This window comes from Mus caroli, unplaced genomic scaffold (genome assembly GCF_978045245.1).
Source record: "Mus caroli unplaced genomic scaffold, Mus_caroli_1 scaffold_4, whole genome shotgun sequence".
Classification (NCBI taxonomy): Eukaryota; Metazoa; Chordata; class Mammalia; order Rodentia; family Muridae; genus Mus; species Mus caroli.
In genome coordinates, this window is record NW_028227259.1 from 135,623,175 (window position 1) to 135,643,094 (window position 19,920).

General features: G+C 45.4%; 1 protein-coding gene across 7 annotated transcripts in view; it reads right to left on the minus strand.

The window, feature by feature from the left end:
- Auts2 (activator of transcription and developmental regulator AUTS2) overlaps positions 1-19,920 on the minus strand; it is a 1,097,294-nt gene that overhangs the window by 14,366 nt on the left and 1,063,008 nt on the right. For 3 of the 7 annotated variants that reach the window (XM_085837231.1, XM_085837230.1, XM_085837235.1), the window contains 6 exons: positions 19,325-19,566; positions 17,351-17,395; positions 12,850-12,945; positions 8,309-8,380; positions 7,164-7,193; positions 4,916-4,987 (listed from right to left, as the gene is read on the minus strand). In XM_085837231.1, the coding sequence (XP_085693357.1) occupies positions 4,916-4,987; positions 7,164-7,193; positions 8,309-8,380; positions 12,850-12,945; positions 17,351-17,395; positions 19,325-19,566 (557 nt within the window). The remainder of the gene's footprint in view (positions 1-4,915; positions 4,988-7,163; positions 7,194-8,308; positions 8,381-12,849; positions 12,946-17,350; positions 17,396-19,324; positions 19,567-19,920) is intronic. The other 4 variants (XM_029477062.2, XM_029477061.2, XM_085837234.1 and 1 more) reach the window with 3 other exon arrangements.

Genomic DNA, 19,920 nt, shown 5'->3' on the forward strand with positions numbered 1-19,920 from the left:
AGAGTTTCACGTAGCCCAGGCTACCCTCATACTTGAGGTTATCCTTAACTTCTAATCCTTTGCCTCTAGCTACCCAGTGCTGAAATTATAGGTATGTACCACTATGCTTGAATGCAGGTCCTCCCACCCCAACCAAATATCCTCTTTATTTCTGTGTATTGTGTGTATGTGGAGGAGTATATGTATGAGAAAGAGAGAGATATCTGTGGGTTCCCACAGAGTCCGGAAAAGGGCAATAGATCCCCTGAAGCAGAATTACACAGAGCTAGAGTTGCAAGTGGTTGTGAGCCACCCAGATGGATTCTTGCAGGCAAACTCAGATCCTCTGGAAGAACAGTCTGCTGATTACAGAGTTTAGTTTGTTTGTTTGTTTATGTTTGTTTGTTTTTTGTCAACTTGACAGAAACTAAGGTCATCTAGAAAGAGGGAACTTCAATTGAGAAAATACCTCCATCAGACTGGCCTATGAACAAGTCTGTGAGACATTTTCTCGATGAATAACAGCTATGAGAAGGCCCATGTGTGGTGTGTGGTGCTAGCCCCAGGCAGGGGGCTATTCCTTCATAGGCTCTGTTGGAGTTCCCATCTCCAGGTTCCTGCCCCAACTTCCCTCTACCATGGTCTGTGACATGGTCTTGTTCCTCCCCAAGTTGCTTTTGGGCATGTGTTCATCACAAACTCTGACAAAGAGCAAGTGCTCTTAAAGACTGAGCCATCTATCCAGCCCCTCTGCCTGTGAATTTTAAAATAATAGTATTTTAAAGCTCATTACATTAGGGATTCTGTATGAACAATCTAATGTACAAAGTTAATTGCCTAATAGCTCTTTGTCATATTCTAATATAACACACATTAATGGAATCACTGTTGTATATTTAAACAAACAAACAAACAAACAAACAAACACCACCGAAACTAGGGGAGATATTCAGTGAGTAAAGTACTTGCCAAGCAAGCATAGAGTCTGAGTTTGGTCCCTAGAACTCACCTTAAAAATAAAAGCAAACTGTAACTATGCATGCTTCTGATCCCAGCCCTGGGTCTCTCTGATCAGCCAGCCTAGCCCGTGAGCTGCAGGCCAATGAGTGACTGTCTCAAAGAGCAATGGATGGTTGCCGAGGAACCACAACTGAGGTTGATATTGGGGCTCCACATACAAGTATGCCCGTGCATATGAACACCCATTACACACACATACGCACACACACACACACACACACAGAGAGAGAGAGAGAGAGGAGTATCTTTTAATTAACAGGTATCTTTTCCTTTCCAACTCACATCCTTCATTAGTTGGGATGGGGAAGTCAAACCAGTCGTGGAGACTGTGCAGAGGCACTGTACTTACTATCCGAGGACTCACTCTACATTCTCCTCTAGCTAACTTAGCTCCACCACCCTTGATGGCTATAGCTATTAGCCCACCATCTTTGCCTCAGCCCCTACCCAGCATCATTCTGGAGGTTGGTATCCCCTTGCACTGCAGGGCATCAAATCTACCCATCTTCCTAAGTTCTGAGAGAGAGCCTTCCCTCTTGGTCAGTTTCCTGCCTCCTCAGAGTGATACTGTCCCCTAGCTCCTAGCTGTACTTCCTGCTCTTCTCTGGCTCATTCATTATCCTGGGCCTGCTTCTACTTGGCTCTGGAAATCTCCTTGGGCTCCTCTGATGATCTCAGCCATCTTGACCCTACTCTTGTCCAGTCTTACAAGCTCTTCTGTTCAGAGAACCTGTTTGCTGCTGTGTAACGAGGGAGGGGGGGGGCACACAAACACACACCTTTACAAAGGAGAGGCACCTACATTGACAAGGGTATGAAAAGATAAGCCAAACCTCACCCACCCAGCAACCCACTCTCTGAAGGTGAAACTTGGCCATGCACCTGAGGAAAACACATGGAACCTTCACCATCCCATAAGCATGTGCACACGAGTATGCATGTGACATTGGAGAACAGAGGACATCTTTTTAGTGTGGCTGATGTTGTCTATGAAGAACCTAGAGCTCACCAGGCTAGGCCGACTGGCTATAAGCCCAAAGGGTCCATCTGTTTTCACTCCCTCTACTCTGGAGCTTTGAGTAAAAGCCACTGTGACCAGTGTTCTTGGTGGTCTCTGGGAGTTGAACTCAGGTCGCCAAGCTTTTAAAGCAAGCGCTTTACTAACTGAGCCACCTCCCCAGTCCACTACCTTTTATTTAAATAGACAGATCACACATACCCAGTGGGTCTCACTACCGAATGCATACGGTAACAGGAAGATCGGTGCCCTGAGCCTGTAGGCCTCAGGTCTCCTCAAGTAACCCAGAAGTGGCTACGAGAATGAGTAAATGTACGCTCAGGAGCGAGGGACAGAGATGCAATTTCTGCTCCAATCTGTGGGGAATACCATAATGAAAGCCTCACTATCGACGAACAGCCAACCCCCCAAACCAAGCTTCTAAATTCTCTGTGAATCTATAAAAATCTCCGAAGCACCTCCTTTAATTGAGTTGCCAAATTATTTAGTGCTAATATCGCATGGTAGATGGTGTGGACTCATTAAGAGCAAATAAGGTCCAACAGGCAGAACGGGGCTTGGGGATTAGGAAACGTTCGCCGGGAGAGGAAGATAACCGAGTCACCCTGTGTTCGAGAGGCCTAGCTAATTGAATTGGGATAATGAAAGCCAAGTCACCAGGGGCATCTTCATGGAACAGAAGTTGCTAAGAGAGCAGCCTCCCTGTCATCCTTCATCCCCTTTAAGCTCAGGAAGTTAAACGGAAGAAGATGAGGCTTACCTGCTGCTATACAATCCGTCACCCAGGACCCAGAGTGAATTGAAGTCATCGTGGAAACCTAGTTAGCTCCTCAAACTGCACCCATTTTCTAGCTGAGCTCAACTAGGAGGGCTCTAATTATGCCTTGCCTGGTAATAAGGTAAAAGTGAGCAAGACTCACTGGTGGGGTGTGAGTGAGAGCAGGTGCTGGGGAAACGAAGGGATGCCTTAGTTACTCAAGGAGGTGAACACGTTCTTTTGTTAGCATCTGTCCATCCATCCATCCATCCATCCATCCATCCATCCATCCATCCATCCATGTTTGTGCTCACTTGCGCTACTGTGCAGGTCAAAAGCAGAGGATAATTTTAAGGCTTGTCCTTGCTTTCCATCATGCGGGTCTGGGAATCGAACTCATGTACTTGGGGTTGGCAGCAAATGCCCTTACCCTGCCGAGTCATCTCACCCTCTTGTTATATGTACACCTACACATTAATATACATTACAAGTGCAACCTACTGAGGCCATCCAGTATTGCTTGCATGTATATTTTCAGGCTTACTTATCTAGTATTGGATAACCAAGCAGGGGCCTCAACCTAGACTAATTCTCCCTCTCTCAGGAATTCACTGACTGCATAAAGCTCTTCATCGGGGGAGGGGCTCTGAGACTGCCCTTACCTGTGCTGGCATATCAGCTGCTGGAGTCACTGCTTAGGTTCACCCCTTCTTTTAAATCACAGAACAGAGCCCTTCACACAGTGCTTCTCTTCCACAGGGTTCACTAAGCCCTTCTCTCTTTCCTCCCTTCTTTTCTCTCTCCTTCCCATCTCCCACCCCACCCCACCCCCAAGAATCACATCTACCTGTCCATCTATCAATGCATGTAGAGACTGGAGGACAACCTGTAGAAGTCGGTTCTCCCCTTCCATCGTGTAAGTGCTAAAGAGCAGGCTCAGGTCATCAGGCCTGGTGGCAAGTACCTTTACCTAACTCAGCCATCTTGCCAGGCCCCTCCCGTTTTTTGGAACAAGGTCTCATCTATAGACAGGCATAGTAACTGGCCAGAAAGTGGTCTAGTATATTCTAGCCTCCCAGAGGACTGATGTTACAGGCAGAAGAGGGATGGTTCAATGTGGTCAACTATTATACGCATGGCCAGGGAGCGCTCAGTACCTTCAACTTCTTGTGGGGCAAAAAATGACCACTTCTCCAAATTAATAACATGAAAAAGTATCTTTTTAAGTATCTTTAAAAACCTTTCTAATGTATGCGTATTTGTGTCTGAGTGGGTGTATATGGGTATGCCCATGCAGGGGCGTCCTTGGAAACTGCAAGGGTGCAGCTGAGGTTACAAATGGCTGTAAGCTGCCTAATATGGGTACTGGGACCTAAACTTGGGTCCTCCACAGGAGCAGTCAGTAGTCTTAACTGCTGAGCCATCTCTCTAGCACCTCAATTTTATGTTAAAAACAAACAAGCACAAAAATCAAAACTACCTGGAGTGATAAGATAGCTTGGCTAGGAAAGGCATCCATCACCAAGTCTGAGTACTTAAGTTTGTCCCCTGAGACGCACAGTTGTCCTCTGATACACACACACACACACACACACACACACACACACACACATGTGATATCGCACAAAGACACACACACACAAAGCAATGAATAATGAATACAGAAATAAAATGTAAAACAGAAACAAAAAACTCCCTGTTGGCTCTTCTTGGGTTTCAGTTTTGTCTAGTCTGTGCTACAGGAGGCTCTACATAGATTTCAAAAAGCTTTTATTTTATGAGCCAATCCAGTTTTTACGCCCTTTCCATTCCGAACTCAACAAAAAGGCAAACAACATTCGGGGATCAGTGTTGATGGCTTTCCTTCCTGCAGAGGGCCTGAGTATGCTTCCTACCACCCACATCGGGCAGCTCACCAGTGCCTGCAATTCTAGCTTCAGCCAAACTGACACTCTCCTTTTGTCCTATGCAGACATGCACATAAATACATACTAATAAATTAAAAAAAAAAAAAAAAAAAAAAGAACAAAAGAAGATGTACTAGCCTTTGATACTTCCTGCCTGCCATCCTGGGCAGGATGAGTCCCTCATGAGTGAGGCCAGCCCCACCCAGCTGTGCACCAGAAGAGTCACACACCCACCTTGACTTTTTGTTGATGGTGGTAAATCTGCCAGGCGATATGCACATGCATGGCGCACCACTTTCCTGGTTTCTGGAATAAGAAGGAATCCCATGGTCAGACGGAGGACACACTAGAAAGCCCACCTTTCCTTGGCCCCCAAGCTCCCTGCAGCTCTGCACTATGAAGACTTCCCTTTCATGAAAACGGGAAAGCTCTGTGCCAACCAAATGCTTCCAGAAGCAGCTCTTCCAAGTTCAGGCATGAGGGAGTCAGAACCCGCATCCCCCTGTCCCATGTGGGTCTGAGACAACAGCTCCTTTACAAAGCAGTCCTCTGCCAAGGACAATATGGCAAAGACCCGACTCTCTCTTTGTGCAGCCTGTCTTCTCCGGTGCCAGCAGGCAGGCCTACCTAACAAATGCTGTCAAGCTAACAGGCACATCAGCTGTCCAGAAAAGCTAATTAGGGAATGTCTGTGGATCGAATCAAAACAAGAAGAGGGGCCTTCGAAGTGCTACACAGAGATGTGTCACATTCTTACTGCAGTCTGGCAATCTTGCGTGTTGCATTGAGAGCCACGAACTAGTGAGTGAGCGTGTGCGTGTGTGTGTGTGTGTGTATGTGTCCTTATTCTCTTGTAGTTAAAAAAAGAGAAAAGGCAGAAATGAGGAGGTGAGGAGGAAAAGGAAGAAAGGATTTCTTCCTTCCTGCAGGGATCAAGTCTCTCTTCAGCCTTCTGAAGAGCAAGTGTCAATCTGTGTGGTGCCACAGAGGGCGGGGCCAACTCCCTTTCTGCTCAGCATCTCCATGTGCTTGCCCCACAAAGTCCCGCCCCACTCTGCAGCAGCAAACGACAGAAACACCAGCTTCTGTAGCAAGAGGCTGCCTCTGACTTAGACCCAAGTCTGACACTAGGGATGCTCTCACGTAATGGAATGATGGGTTGCTTGGAGTCACCAATAACACACCGGTTGGTTTCAGGCCAGGGAAGAGAGGGGATGGTAATGGCTAATACTGCATGGGGTTTGGCAGGACCCTGAATCACCCAAGAGACAAGAGGCCAGGCGAACCCATGAGAGATTATGTAGATGAAGTCAGCCTCTGGGCAAGCTTATGAAGGATTAGTTGATTCGGCTAATTGTGGCGGGAGGACCCACTCTAAATAAGGACAGGGCTATTCACTGGATGGGGTCTTATAATGAATGGAAAGCAGAGAGCAAGCTTGAGTCCCAGAGTCCATCTCTCTCTGCTTCTTGCACACTGCCTCAAGTTCTTGCCACCTACATTTTCCTGCCATGATGTACCACAACCTTGAACTGTGAGTTAAAACACACCCATCCTTAAGCTCGTCAGGTACTGTTATAGCAAAGAAAAAAATACCTAAGACAGGGATTATGTAACAGTCAATAGGAGGAACTGGAGCATTCAACTCTTGTCATCTGCTTCTAAGTCATGAAGTACCAAGAGGTCACCTCCTGGCCAGACTCTGGACCTCTGAAATATTCTACCTATGTTTCTAGGATCCTTCCCATACTTTCCTGGGAGGCAACTTGGATGAGGAAGGTATATATCACTTAGCATTGAGTGCTCTGGGCAAAATAAACTGTCTCAAGAGAGGCTAACTATAGCCAGCCATGGCTTGTTCTTTCCCTTGCCCATTATCCCAGCATAGCAGGGGGAAGGTGGATGAGTTAGGTGGCTCTCAAGTTCAAAGCCAGTCAGAGGAAGAACAAGACCTTGTCTCACAACAACCTAACCTAGTCTGTCTGTTACATTTATATATATATATATATATATATATATATATATATATATATTATATTTGTGTGTGTGTGTGCCTGCCTGTGTATGGGTATGTGTGTGCAGTACCTACAAAGGCCAGAAGATGGCGTTGGATCCCTTGAAGCTGGACTTACGGAAGGTAATTACCTACCCAATATGGGCACTGGGAACCTAACTTGGATCTTCGGATAGAACAGCGAGTGCACATAACTTGAGAGCTATCTCTTTAGCCCCTTATCAGTTGTATTAATGAAAAACCCAGTGGCCCGGCTCCCTCCTGCACTCAAAAGGAAAAATAAAAAACAAAAAAACAAAACAGAAAGGCCGTTTCCCATCTCCCTGCCTGCAAACCCAGGCAGCGTTAGCTGCTACCACTGACATCCACTCTGGCATCTCTCCAGCTCAGTCCCTGCTACTGACTTGTGTTTTTAACCCACAGAGAGTCAGAGGTTGCACAAACAGTTCTAGAAGGAGCTCTTCTTACCCTTAGCATAGGTCTGAAAGGATCTGTCAACTGTGAAGAGAAAATGACAACTCGGTTACATGCCTGTCACTCAAACAATTGCCCTAATTAACAAATTTGTAGTGCTTCATTAGGAGGGGAAATTAAAATGTTAGAATTTTACTTTTAAATGAAGCCCTTTTAGAGAATAATTAACCCATTTTCACACCATCAAAAGTACCAAGCGTCCCCTCCCCCACCTCAGGAGCCCCCAGAACATGCAGTGACAAGCCCCCCATACAAGTTTTACCAGCAGAGATGTGCCCTATGCCAGCAGGACTTGCATGTAACATATACCATGGGGGTCCCCATTTTGACTGGCTCTGCCACAGGCCACTCTGTGAGGCTTAGGGAGAGTAGTCCTCAGACCACAAAATGAAGGGTGACATGGAGGGGACATCTGGGAATGTCTGTCTGTCCAGATCCTGCAGACCCAAGCTGTCTTTATAACATCCTAGCTTCAATGAGTAGGTGGCACACAAGGGCTTAACCTCTTGCAAAAACAAAAACAAAAAGTCCTCACTAGAATAAAAATGGCTCAGAGGATAGCTTTATAAAGGACAGTCCACAGATGAGTGCCTCTCTACTATACAGCTTTGCCTTCTGTTTTAAAGGCAGGCATAGCATCAGTTATGAATAAATAACATAACTGGGACATAATGGATATTTTATTTAGTGCTAGAGCATGCTCCATCTGTAAGAGCAGAGTGGTCCAGTAACTTCCTGACCTCAAACAAGATGGTAGGAGGGTGTGTTTGTGTGTGGGTGTGTGTCCTGCATGTGTACACACATACACACACACCTAACTTTTAGGAAGAAAGTGTTGAGCACTTTTTCATTCAGGGGATTCTATAGTGATTTCTTTTTGTGCCAGAGGGGATGTAAGCAGCTGGAGAGTGGACCAGTCGGATGGAAGGTTGACATGCCAGTGGCATTCAATTTCTGGGCTCAAAAAAAAAAAAGGTCTTTTTTGTTTCTTTATCCTAGCCAAGTCACTCATGCAGTCTGTGACTTCTATAAGGATCAGGCGTTTTCTGACATAACCAGCCAAGGTAGGAGCACCCGGTGGGCCATCCTTTGTGAATGATCTTGGTATTACCTATAACCGAGCCTGGCTTTGCACGTACCCTTGGGTCCTTCTGGAGCAGAGTATGTGGGACTGTTCCAGGCCGGGCAGCCACGTCGATAGGGTTGGATGTCTACAAATGAATTAGAGCACAGCTCAGGATGTACAGAAAAGCAGGCTTTATCCTTCTTACAGATAGCAGAAATGAAACATTATTTCCCATATCTTGTTCTGGATTACAACTTTTCAAATTTCTATCTCTGTGTGTGTGTTATATGTTTATGTACATATTGCTGGTGCACATGCATGCATGCTAGAGCCAGAGACTCATATATGCTGCCTTCCTCAATTGCTTTCCACCCTAGTTTTTTGAGGCAGGGTCTCTCTGAACATGAAGCCCTGGCTAGCTAAGCCCACAGTCACAGGGATCCTTTCTTCTCTGTCTCCATAGAACTGGGACATATAAGGATACCACTGGACTAGGGGTGGGGATGTGAGAAAGAGCTGGGATGGAAGGCCCAAGAGCAACCTACACAACAAAGGAACTCCTCATCCTTATAGATGTTTGTGGGATGGAGTGTCTGAGCTGCAGGTGTAAGGCTTGTGTGTGAGTTTAGCCCATTAGTGAAGGTACTAGATAGGACCTGAGGCTCTAGTTCGAGGCTGGAGAGGTGGCTCAGCAGTTAAGAGTGCTTGCTGCTCTTGTAGGTGAGCTGGGTTCAACCCCCAGCACCCACATCCGAAGGCTCACAACTGCCTAGAACTCCAGAGGGATCTGATGCCTTAGGGTTCCTTGGGCACTTCATTTACACACACACACACACACACACACACAATTTAAAGGAAAAAAATTAATCTTAAAAAAGTGCTAGAATTTAGAATACTAATCCTACTTTCTCGCCCCACCAAGGGGTGTGCTAGGAGCTCAGCAGCTTAGGCAAGGTGCTTGGTAAGAAGTAAGATGCAGGATGCTCACTTTTAGGATCTAAGAAGCTACACAGGCAACTTTTGCCCTTAACCCCTCTTCCCTGTTGACCCACACCACTAACTGCCTCTGGTTTTCTTTTATTATTCTTCCCCTGCTTTCCCACCAAACACTGGAAGAACCGCTTAAGTCCACGATTATAATGTCCATGTGAGTTGCATCTTTCTGGAAGGTTGGCGGGGTTGTTTGGACACTAAGATACCTAGATATCCTAACTGGTAGGCAATGATGAGAAATTATATCCAGCATCCAGCAATCACTCATCAGTGATGGACAAAATGGGATAAGAGAACCTAATTTAGGGACGACATAAGATTTCCTACTAAATTCTGCTGCTGTTCTTCTAAACCCTATCACCGTACTTAAATATCACTGACAATATTGACTGGCACGGCTAGATGTTTGTCTTCCGAATCAACAGAAACAAAAAACAGTATACTTCAAAGGCAACAGTTATGCCTTGTGGGATTTTTAAAAAACAGTAGGTTTTCTTGTTTGTTTCTCTTTTCTGGTTGCTTTCTTTGAAGATCTTACTATGTATCCCTGGCTGGCCTGAAATTTGTTGGCTGCATAGACCAGGCTGGCCTTGAACCCAGAGATCTGCTTGCCTGAGACTCTCGGGTACTGGGAGTGAAGGTATGCACCACTGTGCTCAGCTATAGGAGTGATTTACTTTTTAAAAAATTAGAAATGCATATATTATATACAATACATGTATTTATTTGTCTGTATATTTGTGGGTCTATGTCTGTCTGTTTGGGCACGTGTGGAGGTCACAGAGCAACCTGCAAGAGTCAGTTCTCTCCTTCCACATGGGGCTCACCGGGTCCAGCTCAATTCCCCAGGCTTAATGGCATGTGGCTTTACTTCCTAAACTGCTTTCTCAGCCTCTAATGGCTTTTGAAACTTACTTACTATGTGTGTGTGTGTGTATGTGTGTGTGATTGTGTGTACACACAGATGTTACAAGTCACAAAGGTAACTTGTAAGAGCCAGGTCTCTCTCCCTTCTACCATGTGGGTTCTAGGGATGGAACTCAGGGTCAGTGGCTATAGTGCCTTTCCCCACTGAGCCATGGACTAGTCCTTATTTTCTTTAAGAAGCTACAACCTGTAAGGTTCGCTCCCAGTTAAAGTTAACTCACTGGGGAGCCGGGAGAAAAGCTCCAGTTGAGGCACGAAGCTTGCCTACCAGGAGAAGTGTGGAAAGAAGACGAGCGAGCGAGCCAGAGAATGGAAGAAAAGCAATCAGCTGCTGTACAACTAACAATTAAGCTGCAGTTGTTAACAGCCTGATTTGCATACATATGAAGAACTCCGCTAATGAACAGCAATCTACATATTCAATCAGGAAGATGGCCTGGAAAGGCTTATTTCAACACCGAGAGACACTTTCTTGCCCAGATGTAGTTTGTGGTGTGATTGGATAATTGCAAGTGAGGGAAATAGTCTAATTTATTAAATGACCTACCAGTCTGCTTGGGGACACGCTGGAGATTTGTCTCAACCTAGTGGGGACAGACCAGGGTCTAAGGGATTACTGAGGACCAAGGAAAGGAGCCTAAAATTCACCACCACTTGCTTTGGCCATTATGAAAGCCCTATGTGCACAACACTGGCATTTAAGCTGCAGTTCCGTGCATGTGAGGGTGATTTCAAAGATACAGCATCTGACCCCCAATGCCTTTTTAATTTTTCTTCCTGTTTCTGGTTTTTATGGCAGCACACCTTTGAAAACTCAATGTGTTCAATCCAGGAGACTCTGGTCTCAAACTGCTGCTTTAGCTTAAGAATGGGAACGGGAGGTGAGGAGGGGGCAGACACCAAACCACATACAGCACAATAGCTCAGCTAAGTGTGGTTAGCCATTGGAAAAGCATACTTCACTTTAAAAATTAGCATTTAAGTAAAATAAGGGATTTAAATACTATTTTCTATTCTTCTGATATGGTTGTGATTGAACCTAGAGACTTGTGTATGCCACACAAGTAGTATATGTCTGAGCCACGCCCCCAGCCCCTCACTGGGGGATTCTAGGCAGGGGCTCTACCACTGAGCCACGCCCCCAGCCCCTCCCTGGGGGATTCTAGGCAGGGGCTCTACCACTGAGCCACGCCCCCAGCCCCTCCCTGGGGGATTCTAGGCAGGAGCTCTACCACTGAGCCACGCCCCCAGCCCCTCACTGGGGAAGCCTAAGGAGGTGTTCTACCACTGAGTCACATCTCTGGTTCTACCACAGTTGATCTCTTAAAGGTAAAGTGCTGTCAAATTTCTTTGGAATATCGACCTTTATTGATAACAGAGCCTGTGTTAACGTTAATACTATTCTCTAGGTAGAAGTAATTTAATTCTTACTAAGAATAAAAGAGGAATGAATTTCAAGGGCTAAGGTAGCTTAGTGGTTAAGAGCACTTGTTGCTCTTACAGAGGACCCGGGATTGGTTCCTAGCACCTACATGGTGACTCACAACCATCTCTAATTCCAGCTCTAGGAGATCTGACCCCTCCTCTGGAGTAGCAGCAGGCATGCACACAGAGCACAAACATACATACATACATGTGGGCCAAATGTTCTGGGATGAGAAGAGAGGGAGAGAGCGCACAAATAAAGTAAGCTTTTGCCTTGCCACCTGCAGGCACAACATGTGCACAGACGCACAGCTGATGCAGCGAAGAACAGAGCATAAACAAAAATCTTTCTCAGACTGGAACAGAAAACAACTTCAGTCTGGGAACGTTTATCCCCTTGACCACTAAAATCAACCAACACCTCAACTTTACACATTTGTCACAATGCACCCCTCAAAGGCAAGTAGGCATTTTCTACCAGACATTTACTGTTTAGTAGAATTTCTCCCAAAGAAATACCCTTTTCTTCGGTTGTTTAGCCATTGGTAAGTTGCTCTGCTCACATCAACAACCCTTCACTCTTGTTCCTTGTAACCTTGGTTAAGATCGATGTATTCGGAAGGCGGGATTGGGGTGGGGAAAGGAGAGAGTACCAGTGGAGTGGGAAGAGGATAAGAAGTAAGTATGTCAAGGTATATTATATATATGATCTATACGAAAAAGACATAATGAAACCCATTATTGTCCCCATGCTAATGGGAAAACTTATTTAAAGAAAAACATGGCCTATAATGTATATATTCTGCATAAGATTTGGTTTTATTTTTATTTGTGTGTATGAGTGGTTGTCTGTGTATGTCCTATGCCTGTGAGTGTTCACAGAGACCGAAAGAGGGCATTGGATCTCCCAGAGCTGGAGTTACAGGAGGTTGTAAGCTGCCTGGTGTGGGTGATGGGAATTGAACTAGGGTCCTCTGCAAAAGCCAAAAGCACTTGCACCAGCAGCCAGTCCTCCAGCCCCTCCTTCTGCATATTCTGTAAAGAGTACAGGAAACTTAGCTCAACTGCGACTCCATGGGACCCAGTGACTGCAAGTTTCATCTCTGTTTGGATTTAAAACTAAATGGACTAGAAAAGAGAAAGTCTCCTGGTCCCCTTGGGTGTGTGGACTTATCGCTGCAGACGAGCATGTATACAACCCACCAGTGGCGTGCCTAGCCTAGTCCTCCACTAAGGTAGGTAGCCATGTCTTCACTCTGAGGTTCTTACCTTCGGCTGGAATGCTCCTTGGAGTGACCCAAAAGGGCCCGTGGGTGGGATCATGGGGGGTATACCCGAGACCGCAGGAGGATAGGAGTGGAAGAGCTGTAGCCAAAGACGGGGAGGGATTTAAAAAAAAAAAAAAAAAAAGGTTTTAGTAGGGGGGTCATGTGATATGTCCCAATTCCCATAGAAAGACATCGACATTAGCAAGCCAGCCAATCTCAGTATGATGCTATTAGCCAAGCTATGATGAGATGAACACACAGATGCGCCATGAATGTTTAACGAAAAAAGTTAAAAAGTAGTTCAGAATCAATCGGCCAACAAATGATGTCCCCGATGAGAACATCATTAGAGAGAGAGCTTTGCTAATTATTAATCAAGAAATCACATAGAAGCCCTCCATGCATATCGAAAACAGGAGGGGATGCTAAGCACAACAAGACGCCCGGAAAATTACAAGTGAATTGGGACAAAAAAGAAGACCCAGAAAGAGAAGAGAAGGTCTTTACAAGGGCCAGGATTTTGTATTGTTGAGACTTGATGAGTTTTAAATGAATTTAGATGTTTGGTGGTTCAAGGAAAGAGACTATTCACAATCCTTGCTTCATTAGGTTGTTCTAGAAGTGGCATGTCCAGAGGACAATTTAATCCCCTCATCTAAAAATGATGATGGATATTTGTGCCAGGTTAAATGACTCGGTCTGCATTTTAAAAGGGACCGTCAATTTTCATAGACACTCTAAAAGGAATCAGCTAGTGGTGTGGTCTCTCATTACTGATCATTTGAAGCAAAGGAGGTAAGGCAGAAAGTCTGCAATACCCTGTTTCAATTTTAAGCTCCTCCTGTCCCAGACTTCCAGGTACTCAAGGCTCCAGTGTATTTACACACAAAGCAGGAATCCTTCTGGCCACTCTTCATTGTGTAAACTGCTCAGAGAACAGGCTTGTTGGAAGCTATGGGAGGGGAGCTGAGCCACCTAGATGAATCTGACCGCTCAGGCTCAAAGATGTGTCCTAATGAAGAAGTGCAAGTCTTCTGGACTCTTACAAAGTACAAACAATAGCGGGGAGGAGGAGGGGGGACAAAATAAACAGACATACTGAGCAACCAAGGGCAGCAGAAATGTCTTAGAGTCCTTGAAAAATCTTATTTCTCTGACTCCATGATCAAGCTATCATATGGCATTTAAGCAACCTCCCCAGTCTCACCAATGTCTAGTAAGCTAGAAAAACAAAACAAAACAATACAAAACAATAACAAGATTCCCTTAACAATACTCTAAACTAGCTGTTTTCATTAATGACTAAAATTCACACCCTGCCACCCTATCTTCGGAGTATGTGACGTTTCCTGTTGCTCTCTGTTTTGTTCTGCTCTCTGCAAACATACCAAGAACTTTACCACACTAATTGATATTGAACTAAATCCACTTAAACAGCGATTGCCAGCCAAGTACCCTCATTTAAAACTACTTTTAAGTCTAAAATTGTGTTTCAGCTACTTGAGCGCACTGCATCTTAATTTGCCTTATAAAGTCCTTAATCCCCCAAAGCAGGGGAGACTACCTCATAGATTAGCCACTATCACTAATATTATGAAATAACTCTCCCCTAGTATGCTGTAGAAAGCGGAGTAATTAAATACATGCTGTATTAAAACCCTCTGATTTCTACGACTCTGCCTCCAAGTGGTCCTTTCCTCTCTAATGGTTACAATTAAAAAAGAAAAATGGGAAGCCCATTCCCCTCTCCTTCCCTGGGTTGCAGACCTCTTAGAGTAGAAATATGGCTCGCTTCTGCCCCTTGTCTAAAAAAAGCCATAAAACAGAGTCTTCCCAGACACTCAGGCCTCCAGACTGCTCCTCCACCTTGAGTGGTCTACAAGGTGGAAGGCTCTGACACTTGGGTCTCAGAAGTCAGCCTGGGCCACCCAGTGAGCATAGGACACCTTTTGTTAGCATGATTTCATTAGCTGGTCTCTCACTTATTTCTACTTAATATTTATTGTGTGTTTGGGTGTGTGTATGTGCTTGTCAAGAGATAGCCTGCCTATCTTGGTTTTCTAGAAATTTTATTTATTATTATTACTACTACTAGTTGTTGTTGTTGTTGTGTAGGGGGTGTGGATGTCAAGATATGATAAACTAGTTCTCTTTCACTTTCATGTGGGTTCTAGAGATTGAACTCAGTCACCAGGCTTACAAGGCAAACTGTTTTACTCACTAAGCCATCTCCTCAGCCTGTCTGCCTTGTTTTGTGAGACAGGGATATGGGGCTGGCCAATCAGGCTAGGCTGGCTGGCCGGCGAATCCCAGGAATCCTCCTGTCTCTGCCTCCCCAGTGCTGGGATTAAGAGTATGGACCATCATGCCTCATGCCAGACTTTTTCACTTGGGTTCTAGGATTTGAACTCAGGTCCCCATGCTTGTAAAAAGACCAAGCCTTCTCCCTAACCCCTGACCTTTCCTTTAAATCGGCAGAGCACAGACTAAGGACAGACTGTACTGTGTGTGAGGCAGGCACACTTCAAAGAGGAAACCCACAGATTTATTGAATTCTCCCTGTCATTGCTAAAATGCTTTGGTGCCCTAGAGTTCAGCAGTCCAGGGTGGATCACATGGAGGACTGAGTAACCTATATATTTTTCTACTACTACTACTACTACTTACATTTATTTTTAAATTTTTTTTCTGTGTGTATGAGTGTGTACATTCACATGCCTGAGTGTGTGTAGTGCCTTTGGAATCCAGAAGAGGGTGTTGCATCCCCTGGAACTGGCAGTACAGGTAGTTAGGAGCCACCATGTCTGAGTTCTGGAACTTGAACTCTTGACCTTTACAAGAGCAGCAAGGACTCTTACCCTGTCTGGCTGACAGAGTCATGGCTGACAGAGTCATGGCTGACAGAGTCGTGGCTGACCTGGAGTTCTCTATATAACTGAGGGTGACCTTGACCCCCTGACCGTCTTGTCTCCATCTCCAACCTCTGGGGACACAGGTGTGCAGTACCACACCTGGTTTTATTCTGGGCTGGGAATGAAACCAAGGGCTTCATGCATATTAGGAAAACTGTTCTATACCCCAGCCCCCTCTGATCTCAAGAGCTCTTCCTTGGGTCAGTTCTGAAGGCCTGGAGAGAGGAAACGATTCTAACTGATTGCTAGTATGTTCTAATCTAGATGTCTCAGCTACACTCTTGCATAGTAAGCAGTGAGCGTGTATCTATTTAAAGCTTGAGTGAGTTCAGCCTTTCCTGATGCTTTAAGGAGCGTTACAACTGCGGTGTGGAGACAGCGCTGTCTAATGAAGCGATAAAACCTGTACACTTGATCAACAATTACTAATCTTCCGTGGTTTTGCTATAGAGATACAAATTACCCCGTAAGCACAGAAACTAGAGGAGTTTCAGATCGAAATGATGCAGTATTCACCCCATAATCAAAATATCATAGTCAAATAGTCAGAACTCTGTATAGAAGCTCTCGTCTCGGGCCTCAACAGAATCAGTAGCAATCTATATCCTGGGATGAGCACTTTGTGTTCAAAGTATACAAAGTGGAACTGCTTCTCAAAGAATAAGTCTATAGTATTCCCCCCTCCCATTTTAAGGACTTTTGTTTGCTTTGGTGTTTTTGTTTTTTTTGTTTTTTTTTTTTTTTTGAGAGAGAGAAAGAGGGGCGGGGGTGGGGGGTGGGGTGGGGGGAGAGGGTCTCAGGTAGCCCGAGGTTGGCCTTGAACTCTGGATCCTCCTGCCTCCATTTCCCAAGTGCTGTGCTGACAGGCATGTTTCGCCATGTCTAGCTAAGACCTTTTTTTAAAAAAAATTAACTGACTTTTTTAATTGTCTAATTGGAACAAAGTCTGCATAGAAATCTGCCTATGTGAAAAAGGGTTCTGTATTTAGTCTAGAAGGGAAGAAAAATCTACTTTTTCAAGAGGCGTGATTCAAAATAAAAGGAATGGTTTATCGATAGGAAAGAATTCAAACTGAATCCCAGAATTCAGACTGAATCCCAGCCTTTTGAATGACTAAAATCTGTGATTTCATATTCTCCTCAGATAATAATGAGTGCCCACCCACTCATTTTGATAGCCATTTCAGATGGTTTCAAAATGTTCCAAAACGGGGCAACGCTACTGCTTTACTGTTGGTTTGCTTTGGTAAGACAGGGTCCTACATAGCCCAGGCTGTCTTTGAACTCACTATGTAGCAAGGACTGTCTCAATCCCTGACCCTCCTGCCTTCGTTTCTCCAGCTCGGGGCTGAGAGGCTGGGCCACTGTGGCTGGCTCGTTGATGATGATCTTTTGATTTGGAAGATGATACTGCATCGCCACCCAAAGCGACAATGGCATACAAGCACGCACCCCGAATGGTAAAGGAGCGATGGGGAGACTCTTGCACAGATGACAGGGAAGGCTGCCAGGCGCTTACTCATCTGTGGCAAGAGTACTGGAAATGGAAAAGGCGTTACGACAAATGTGTACCACAGCGGTAGGACTCACACTATGCCGGTAGAATGGGTCAACTTTGGTGGGGTATTTGTCAAACTGCAAAGGGATCAAAGCAAAAGCTAGTTACTTTAGCTGCATGTTCCGTTCACCCCTCCAGAAGAGGTGACCCACCATCAGACAAGCTTCCGTGCCAACCTCACGGGGCACAAAGAAGCAAGTCTGAGCTCCCAACAAGAAGCACCCAGAATTTAAATGCAAAGTGATAAGTCCACCCAGTGTGCCCATTCCTTGGGACCCCTGGACGCTACATTTGGGGACTGGCACAAGTCAAACAACCACAGTGGAGCAAACAGGCAGTTATCCAGATAAACCATCCCAGCTGTGCTGGCTAGTTAACTTGACATAAGCTAGACTCATCTGAGAGGAGGGTATCTCAGTTGAGAAAATGCATCAAGAAGTTGGGCTATAGGAGCCTCAGGGCATGTTTTAAATTAGTGAATGATGAGGAATGGCCCAGCCCTTTGTGGGCGGTGCCATTCTGGGGCTGGTAGTCTTAGGTGCTATAAGAAAGCAGGCTGAGCAAACCATGAGGAGCCAGTCAGTAAGCAGTACCCCTCCATGGCCTCTGCATCAGCCCCTGCCTCCAGGTTTCTGCCTAGTTTGAGTTCCTGCCCAGTTTGAGTTCCTGCCTTGGTTTCCCTCACTGGGCAATGAATACATAAGCCAAATAAACCCCTTCCCTCCTCAAAACTGATTTGGTCATGGTGTTACATCGGAACAAAAGGAAACCCCAAGACACCATGCCATTCAATGCAAGAACCAACTCCCCTCTGCCTCAGTGACATGCTACTGCACAAAATACTGAGTGATTTAGGGTAGATCTTGGAGCCTTGCCTCTCAACAGAAAAAAAGAAAAGTGTATCCTTAAAAAAAAAATATGTATGTGGAGGAGTGGGGTATGTGCACAAGTAAGTATTCAGGTACCTATAGAGACCAGAAGAGGGCACTGGATTCCTCCTGCAACTAGAGTTATAGGTGGTTGGGAGCTGTATAACCTGGAGGCTGGGGAAGGAACTCCAGTCCTCTTGAAGAGCAGTAATGCTCTTAACCACTGAGTCATCTCTCTAGCCCCAAGTATTCCCTTACATGCTAAAGGTTAGTAGTCACTGCTATGGGCAGGCCTCTCTTTTGGAATATATATATATATTCCAAATATATATATATATTCCAAATATATATATATATTCCAAATATATATATATATGTGTATATATATATATATGTGTATATAAATATATATATATATATATAAATATATATATATATGTGTGTGTGTGTGTGTGTGTGTGTGTGTGTGTGTGTGTGTGTAGGAAATTCTTCAATAGCACCATTCACTAGTCCTCTTGGTATCTAAACCAAATATCCTAATTCTCCACACATGTGCCAGTCCCCAGACAAGACAAAGTAAAGCTATGTCGCTGCTCAGCTGTATCTCTGTGGGGCGCATTTGTCCCTGTTGCCTGCTTGCTATCAGACATAACATAAAATTAGGGTACTGTGTCACAAAATAACAAGAAATATGCAAGTCCTAGGAAAGCAGGAGAAATACATAACTAAGGAACCGGCAGTACCCAGAGTAGTCATCCACCCAACTGGCCCCTCATGTCTCTCCTCTTCATCCCCAACCTTTCCTAGTATTTCTGTATTGATAGTAAACTGTTTTAGATCTGAGGATTTCCCAGCATGCACAAGCAAACATAATGACCCTTTAAGAAGTCAGAGCAAGGCTTCATTTAAGTGTTTTGAAGGCACCCGGAATTAAATCTATCCACAGTGCCATCAATGGCCATCTAGAAAAACGTCCCAACTCCGGTGCTCTAGGGCCAGAGCTCATTAGCAAAGATGGACAGGACCTACAGGATGCGCCCCAGCATTCACAGAGTGGCCGCTCCCCATCCCCTCTCCAGGGTCTCCCAGTGCCCATGCCAACCCCCGAGGCAAGCTGCATGCTCTACTTATCCTCACATTTCTGCCTGGGGTACGCACCATGGGAGGTGCTGGCGTCGGCATGATGGCAGTGGGCGGGATGGCGTGGGGGAACGGTGTGAAGGTGTGCTGGTGCGTGTGCTGATGGGTGTGCTGGTGCTGATGCTGGTGCTGATGGAACTCGGTCCGCAGGTAGGGTGGAGGGCCCAGGGAGGCCCCTCTGTCGGCACTCTGAGAGGCCAGGAAACGCGTGTTCAGTTCCTGCCTCAGGATATCTTGTTCTGGAAAAGAAGCAAAGGGAGATAACGGTGGTGACGCCTTTTCTTTCAGAAGAGGACATCCTGGTGGCTGGCATGTCCAGTGTGCATACCACGTACAATGCAGCCCAGGACAGCTATGAATGTGGCCTGACACAGAATCATTAACTTATTTAACGCATTAGGAGGTTCTTGTTTTGCTTTGCTTTACACTGAGGAAGAGGCTCATGTACCCCAGAATAACTTCGAACTCCCTATACAGCAGAGAATGACCTTGAACTTCTGATCCTCTTGCCTCTGACTCCTGAGCTCTGGACTACATAACTTACACCACAGACATGGTTTTATGTAGTGGTAGGGATGGGACCCAGGGCCTTG